The sequence below is a fragment of the Puma concolor genome, chromosome E1, assembly GCF_028749965.1.
Source record: "Puma concolor isolate L17-30 chromosome E1, mPumCon1.1.hap2, whole genome shotgun sequence".
NCBI classification, from domain to species: domain Eukaryota; kingdom Metazoa; phylum Chordata; class Mammalia; order Carnivora; family Felidae; genus Puma; species Puma concolor.
Genome location: NC_141680.1, coordinates 36,168,589 through 36,176,872, shown reverse-complemented (window position 1 = coordinate 36,176,872; position 8,284 = coordinate 36,168,589). Strand labels below are relative to the sequence as shown.

At 47.9% G+C, this 8,284-nt stretch overlaps 1 protein-coding gene across 2 annotated transcripts; it reads left to right on the top strand.

The window, feature by feature from the left end:
* The first annotated feature begins 744 nt into the window (after positions 1-744).
* Positions 745-8,039, top strand: LOC112853670 (nucleoside diphosphate kinase A). Of its 2 annotated transcripts, none has more exons than XM_086686949.1 (5): positions 745-847; positions 2,863-3,006; positions 5,447-5,548; positions 6,612-6,724; positions 7,729-8,039. In XM_086686949.1, the coding sequence occupies exons 2-5, from the start codon at positions 2,881-2,883 to the stop codon at positions 7,844-7,846; spliced, it is 459 nt and encodes a 152-aa protein (XP_086543075.1). In that variant the 5' UTR covers positions 745-847; positions 2,863-2,880; the 3' UTR covers positions 7,847-8,039. The 2 variants fall into 2 exon arrangements, with proteins under 2 accessions (XP_086543075.1, XP_086543076.1); XM_086686950.1 differs by lacking the exon at positions 745-847 and adding an exon at positions 1,005-1,134.
* Positions 8,040-8,284: the final 245 nt, after the last annotated feature.

The window sequence follows — 8,284 nt, the reverse complement described above, 5'->3', positions numbered from 1 at the left end:
ACCAGAGTCTGAGTCTAAATCAAGAGCTGGAGGCTCTTGGTGGCTCAAGGGACTGAGTCACCCAGTCGCCCCTCCGATGGCATTTTCTATTACTGGATGCGCACTGCGATACTCTGCTGTCAGATAATTACTAGGCTTGTTCCCTCACTTCATGCAGCTCTATTCCATTGTCACTTCCTCGGAGACATTTCCCCAACCAACCTTTTAAGATAGTCCACTCCTTCAATCTTTCTCCTTTGCCCTACTTTTTCTTAACAGCGCTAACATAATGCAAAGTATTACACATCAATTTGCTTATTTGTTTATTCTTGGTCCCCCACTCCCTACCCCGCCAGAAGCTCCTTAGAGAGTTTACTGCCATGCCCCCAGGCCGTGGAGTAGTGCTTGGCACATAGTAGGTACTCAATTAATAATGCAGTGCTTGATAGGCTGGAAAAAGTGAGTAAATGTAAAGTGAGAAAGACACGTCTACTTCTAGGTCAGGTGCCCGTTCAGACTTCATGCAAAGTGGGAGCGCCACCTCTCGGGAAGCCAAGTGACTCCAGAACGAAGGAAGTGAGTCACAGAATCTTAAAAAAAAAAAAAAAAAAAAAAAAAAAAAAGCAGCATGCCGGAAAAGCAAAAAAAAGCAGTGCCGGAAGTTAAACGTCGGAACGTTGCTCCTTAGAATGACACCCGACCCTCCAGAGGAAGCGTGGGCGAGTGGTGTTCTGCCAAAACGGACTCCCCGGCAGCCGAGCCGGAAAGAAGCGTTCCGCGCCTGCCGGAGCCAGGAACCACGTGGGGCCGGGGCGTGTTTCCGGTGCCGGCTTCCCCAGCCGGAGTTGCAGCTCGAGCATCTGGAGGGGTGAGATGGGTTCGGGGTCCTGAGAGGAGGGGGAGAGCAGTGGGGTCGGGGTTGGGGGAGGCCAAGGGGTCGGATGAGTCCGGCTCTGAGAGGTGGCCAGAGGGATCGGTTGGGAGGGAAGGGCGGGGCAGCGCCGGTGGACAGGTGCAGACCTGTCAGCGCAGGTCCCACGCCACGTGGACTCGCCTTTGTCCGAGGCTACCTTTCCGAACATCGGGCCGCGACGACTGGGATTGTGCCTTATTTGTCTGTGTCGCGTGTAGTGCTGGGCACGGAGTTGGGGCTCAGTAAGTTCTTGCTGAATGAATGAATGAATGAATGAATGAATGAATGAATGACGGGTGTGTGTCTGGGTTGGTATGGTGGACATTTATAGGAATTCACCGTATGGGTATAAGGAGTATTTTGGCTCCTTACCCCCATTTTCTCTTGTGGAATCTCTGCCTGTCTCGAGCTTCCATTGGGAGTTCTCCGCCAGCCCTTGGGCTTTGTCTCTTTTTCTCGGAGGTGCAGGGTGATTACCATTTAAGATATTTTCTTTGCTCTTATTGAGTGCTGGGCCAGGAGGCTAGGTGCCAGGGACAGACACAGCAGTAAACCATACTTGTATACAGGCCGCAGACCAGTGGGGAGACAGACCCACAAACAGAAAATTCAAATTATGTTAAGGTGCTGTAATAAGAGGTTAAAGTACAGGAAGAGAGAGCCAGGAGGTGGTGTGGCGATCCACATTAGGGATTGTCTTTCAAGGTCAGGGGCCTCCTCCATTCTCATCTTGTGTAGACAGAGCAGGTCATGAGCCCAGTCTTCTCTGTAAAAGGCGAGGTCTGGGATAGACATTGTCTAGGCCTCTTTCCTGCACGATGTCCCATCTCACATGGCCCTAGTTCTCTCAGGATCCACCTTTTTTTGGTTTGTCAGAATCTTCATGATGTCTTATGATGGAGCATAAATTGCATCGGGAAATTGGGAATTTGGCCTTCATTCTGGTGCCCTAGATTTGTTTTCTCGTTCGTAAAATGAAGGGGATTCCAATGAAATAATCTCTAAAACCCCTTTCAGTTCCAATACCATGACTGTGGTAGTAGGTCAGACCGTTTCATTCTGCTTTTTGCCTGACACCACTTTATCCCTCTAGTTTCCCTTCTCTGGATTATTCACAAAATGTCTTCTTCTTTTTTTTTTTTTTTAACATCCCCTACCTTAGTTCTGCCACAGTGTTGGGTACAAAATAGATGCTTAATAGAAGCTTATTAAGTCAAATGCCATAGAAATTATGGTCCCTGCTTTTGCACACTCCCCCATCCTGGGATATTAATTCAGAATTAAGGGCACTGAGGAGGAATTGGGTTTTTGGGTTTCTTTGTTTTTTCTTTTAGGGAAAGTTCTTTTTTCCTTTAGGTACTTTTTTTTTTTTTTTAACAAAATGTCCTTTTTTTTACGTTTATTTTATTCTTGAGAGAGAGAGAGAGAGAGAAAGAGAGAGAGAATGAGTGGGGAGGGGCAGAGAGAGAGGGAGACGGAATCTGAAGGAGGCTCCAATCTCTGAGCAGTCAGCACAGAGCCAGACAAGGGGCTTGAACTTATGAACTGTGAGATCATGAGCTGCGCCAAAGTTGGCGCTCAACTGACTGAACGACCCAGGCCCCCCTCTTTTCTTTTTAATTTATTTATTTTGAGAGAGACAGAGTGCAAACGACGGGACGAGGAGCAGAGAGAGAGGGAGAATCCCAAGCAGGCTCCGCGCGGTGAGCAGACAACCTGATGTGGGACTCGAACTTATGAAACTGAGATCATGACCTGAGCCTGACTGACTCAGGTGCCCCCTTTAGGAACATTTTTTATACGTGTGCTCTTCTAGAGTATTTTCAGTGCGGCACTTGTGGTGAACGCATTTTTTTTACCAAAGAGACTTTTGGAGTTGGCTTGACAGATATAAACCAGCTTTATGGGGTAATCCGCTTGAGAAGGATAATGATGTAGGCAGGATATTCAGTGCTGTTTCATCCCTGCAGCTGTCTATCCTCAGGACCATGGCCAACAGCGAACGCACCTTCATTGCCATCAAGCCTGATGGGGTCCAGCGCGGCCTCGTGGGAGAGATCATCAAGCGTTTTGAGCAAAAGGGATTCCGCCTCGTTGCTATGAAATTAATTCAGGTAAGTGGACTTCATTCTTCATATTTCTGTTCTCTCGGAGTACAGGGCAACGTTGTACGTTAGCCTCTCGGTTTCTCCCTTCCCCTCCTTTGTAGTCTTCCCCACGAAGGGTGAACACAGATGTCCTGAGACCTGGAAACAACTCAGCTGGCGTTGTGGCTGTCTTGCAACAAACCAATTACTGGGACTTTGGAAATAGCCTCCCTTTCCCTTTAGCAATGCAGAGTTCCATATATTACCGCAGCACTGTGATTTCTGACTCAAAGCCCTGGGCATGTTTGAGCTCCTGGTCTTGAACTTCTTGAGCAGATTATTTCAGAGAGCTTCTCCCCTCCCCCACCTCCCTCTCTGAGGCAGGTTGTTTGTCAGCAAGGAAATCTATCTGTCCTTACTTACCGCCCACTTAGTATGTGGCATATATTAAGTGCCATCAGGGGATGTTGGGGGGAAAGCTGTGGTTTTGGTCTTGGGGAAGCCCCCCCGAAAACAGTAGAGAACAGACACATTTTCAACACACCTGCCAAGCGGTATTCCGGAAAAATGAAAAGAATTAATTGGCCAAGAACCCTTTTTCAGACAGACCTGGCAAATGAGAATTCAAATTCTCAGAGCAGATAAATTAGGGGACAGTCTTTTTTCCCAGCACTAGAGTCATCTTTGGACTCTGCTGGTGCATTTTAAATGGAATTTGGTTTGCAATTTAGTTCCCGCGTGGTGTTTTGGGAAAACTGCTTTAGTGTAAGGGGCGGGGGTAGATGGGTGTTAATGCAGAGGGGGGTACGTGATGGAATCATTAGTGCCGGGTATCGGGTCAGTACTGCTTTCCAGAGAGTTTGCATATTAAATTAGGTTTTGAAGGTAAAGCGAAATGAACAGTATTGTTGATCACATGTGCTGGACGCATGTGTTTTCTGTAGCCCTCACGATGACCCAGAGGTGTACTTATCTCTATGCCTGTGGTCGTTGGAACCTGGGGCTTGGAGAGGTTAAGTAATGAATCTGAAGGCATGCAGTCAGTGATGTAGGGAAGATTTTAACCCGGGTCTCTCTGACTCTTAAGTGTGTGTATTTTTCCTGTTATACCAAGTTCCCATCCAGGGTGTGGGCTTGGTGAAGAATGGGGCGAGGGATGACTGCCTTGAGTCTAGGGTTGTTTATAGGTGACTTGGAGGAGGAAAGACCTGATGTCCCCTCTTCCAGAAAAAAAAAAAAAAAAAACACGCTGTAATCTGGTCTGCAGATTAAAGATAATCAGAAGCAATGACTAGAATTAAAAGAGTGTTCTGGTAAGGGAAGGTCAAGTCAGTGTGTCCGGAGGCTACCCCTACCAGTCTTCCATTTGGATTGGGGGTTGGTGGGAGAGGGTGAATTGCTAACATGGCGTGATCACGCGGCTGTGTGATTTTACTTTGGCAAGTAAGTATCAACCAGAGGCTGAGCGGCAGGATGTTCTGAATGTGCTTTTTGGCAGCAGATGTCCACGCTTGTGGGTATCCCTGCAGTGTGCCCTCCACAATGCAGTCCTACAGAACTGGGAAAACTAAGGGTCCTTGTTAGACCCTGAACAAGTGTGTGTGCAGTGGCAAAGAGAGAACACAGCTGGGTGAGTCGGGATTGCTAGGCAGGTGGTTTCCTCTCCAGCTAATTTGATTTGGTCCCACATACCGGCCTTGGCAGTGTGACAGTTTCTAGTTCCTTCTTCATCAAAATTATTTATTGATAGATGTCATCTTCCCCCCCCTCTTTTTTTAAAGTTTTATTTATTTTGAGAGAGAGACAGCGCTAGCAGGGGAGGGGCAGAGAGAGAGACACAGAGAGAGAGAGAATCCCAAGCAGGCTGTATGCTGCCAACGCAGAGCCAGACGTGGGGCTCCAACCCATGAAACCGCAAGATCATGACCTGAGCTGATACCAACAGTCAGACGCTTAACCATCTGAGCCACCCAGGGGCCCCAGATGTCACGCTCTTTTGAGTGGTTTGTGTGGAAATCGCATAGTTGCCATACCCGGCCTTCATCTTCTGAATAAATCTGAAGTATCCCTGAGAAGTGGCCGGGTTCGATTTGCTTCTCATCCATTGCCAAGACCCCCCCCCAACCCTGACTTCCTTTTCACGTTTTAGCTGAGGCTTACTCTCAATGAATGGAAATTCATTGTATTGTTAGTTTTCCTGTCTGAGTTGGGATGGCTGGATTCAGTTCTAATGTTCTGTGGTTCTGTTCTGATCAGCCAAGGCCAGTAGGGGGGACATTGGTACAAAGCTGATGCACTTTTAGTCTCTGGCACAGCTCCCCTCTGGTCGTGTTGGGAATGGATTGGTTTGTAACAGAATCAGTGTGCTACGAGCTCACATTTCAAACAGCAGTGAGTGGGAAATAACTAGATGGCTGATCCTTAGATAGTTTGAGGGTCAGTTCTCATCCTCTGTTCTGTGAAATAGGCTTCCGAAGACCTTCTCAAGGAACACTACATTGACCTGAAGGACCGTCCATTCTTTGCCGGCCTGGTGAAGTACATGCAATCAGGGCCTGTGGTTGCCATGGTGAGTGCGCATGTGTGGGGGTATTGATGCGAATGACTCAGTTGGGAGCCAAGAGTGTGCGCTGTGATTGTTGCCTCTGACACCAAGTCCTCACTTAATACAGAGGGAGTGGGGGCTGGGAGGATTGGACAGTTAGGATGTGAGTCGGCTCTCTGACCCACCAAACATAAAATACATTTGTTTGCTGAACTGAAGACTCATCGCGACTCAAAGCTGGGAGCGATCGGGAGAGTCTGCCTGATTCTGCACTTCTGGAGGGAGGCAGATTGTCTCTTGTCTATTGCAGTATATATGGGTGGTCCTCATTGTGCCACACTCTCTTCCAGACGCTGGGGATATAGTCATGAATGAGACAACACAGGAACTTATTTTCATAGCTTTCCTTGCCTATACATCTTGAAGGGGAAGACAGGCACATAATGAAGAAACATATATATATCTACATATGCATATGTATATATATTTATTTATATTTATATATATATATATGTATATCTATTAGCTAGTGATCAGTGATTTGCACAGAATGAAAGAGGATGATGTGACAAGTGACCGCTTTAGATTGGGTGGTCAAGGAACACGCTTTTCAAGCTGAGATCTGAGTGAGAAGGAGCCAGACGTACACAAATCACACTGAAGAGCATTCTCAGCAGGAAAACAGCATGTGCAGAGGGCCTGGGCTCTTGAAGGACAGAAGGAAGGTTGGAGTGGCTGAAGCCTGGTGGGTAGAAGAGAAGGTCAGATGACATGAGTTCAAAGATACGGGCAGGGGCCAGATCAGGTAGGGCTGTGTCGGCCATGTACTTCGTGGGCTCTGGGACGAATGCCTGGGAGGTTTTACACTGGGCATTTTTAGAGACTGCTCTGTTCAGAAGGGATTGTAGAAAGGCAGGAGTGGAGGCAGGGAGACTGGTATTCCCGTTGTTGGAATAAGCAGATGCTCCATAAACATTTCTTCAGTGTTAAGGGGGCTTTTTTGTTTTCTTGTTTTGAATTAATAGTTTTCAGATTTTCTGCTGAGATTGGTTTTCTTCCTTGACCATATGTTCTTTTATCCTTGGAGGTCTGGGAGGGGCTGAATGTGGTGAAGACAGGCCGGGTGATGCTGGGAGAGACCAACCCTGCGGACTCCAAGCCCGGGACCATCCGTGGAGACTTTTGCATCCAAGTTGGCAGGTGAGAGTTGGTGCTTTTGCCTTCTTCCAAAATCTGAGTTAGGTGACACAAGAATTTGGGTTCCTCGGGTACCCGGCTGGCTCAGTTGGTAGAACATGTGACCCTTGATCTTGGGGTTGTAAGTTGGAGCCCCATGTTGGGTGCAGAGATTACTTTAAAAAAATCTTTTAAAAAGGTGGGGGTGGGCGCCTGGGTGGCGCAGTCGGTTGAGCGTCCGACTTCAGCCAGGTCACGATCTCGCGGTCAGTGAGTTCGAGCCCCGCGTCAGGCTCTGGGCTGATGGCTCAGAGCCTGGAGCCTGTTTCCGATTCTGTGTCTCCCTCTCTCTCTGCCCCTCCCCTGTTCATGCTCTGTCTCTCTCTGTCCCAAAAATAAATAAACGTTGAAAAAAAAAATTTAAAAAAAAAAAAAAAAAAAAAAAAAAAAAAGGTGGGGGTGGGCACCTGGGTGGCTCAGTCGGTTAAGTGTCCGACTCTTGATCTCAGCTCAGGTCTTGATCTCACAGCCGTGAGTTCAAGCCCCATGCTGGGTTTTGCACTGGGTATGAAGCCTACTTTAAAATAATAATATTAAAAAAACATTTGGGTTCCTGAGTCTGGGATGGACATGATGCCATATGCAGATGAATTTAAAATAAGTTCATTGTGTTTCTCCCTCTGAATTTGGTGTCTGGCCTGGAGAGCTCCCTGCCACCGGCCATCGACATCACGGTGGTTGTGCCTCTCTCGAGAGGGTAGGGCCTGGGACAGCATACCTTGTTGGCCGGAACCCGTTCACTGCTGGCATCAGTGTTGCTAGGAGGGCCGGATATGGGGAGGGCATCCTTCATCCTGACCTTAACTGCAGCTGTGGGCTTTTTCTTTTAACACGAACTAATGTACACGGAGCTTTGGTTCTTTCTGCTGCAGTGGCTGCGAGCTGTCTGGCAGTGGGTGTCAGGGGGAGCTCCTGGGCAGTTAAATCCTTTGGGTCTCGGTAACGTGGCCATCTCTTCCCCCTTCCAGGAACATCATCCATGGCAGTGATTCCGTGGAAAGTGCGGAGAAGGAGATTGGCTTGTGGTTTCAGCCTGAAGAGCTGGTGGATTACAAGAGCTGTGCTCAGAACTGGATCTACGAGTGACGAGAGAGCAGACCTCAATGCTTTGCCCGTTCCAGCCCCTCTCCCTCCCGTGAGCAGGGGGCCAGCCTCTAGCAAATACGGGTATTTTTGAGAACTTCCTTGTAATGCGGAGGGGAACTCCTGGAGCTGGGAGTGCTCCCTGAACAGTATTATGTACCACCATCAGATTAAAATATCTCATCCCAGTATAGGATCCATGGAGTTGGTTACTTTGTATCGCCTTACTGCTTTGGATTCTTTTTTCCTTTTCATGTACTCTGGATAACTGAGCTAATAGTGTGAATACTATATAAAATATTTTTATTGGCCTGAGAGATCTCTCTCTTTCCCTGTCCCTCTCTTCACCCTGTATCCCATCCACTTTTGACACTGAGCCAGTCAGCAGCCATCCAGGAAGGATCTGCTAGGATCTGCAGAGGATTCATTGGAAATAAAAGC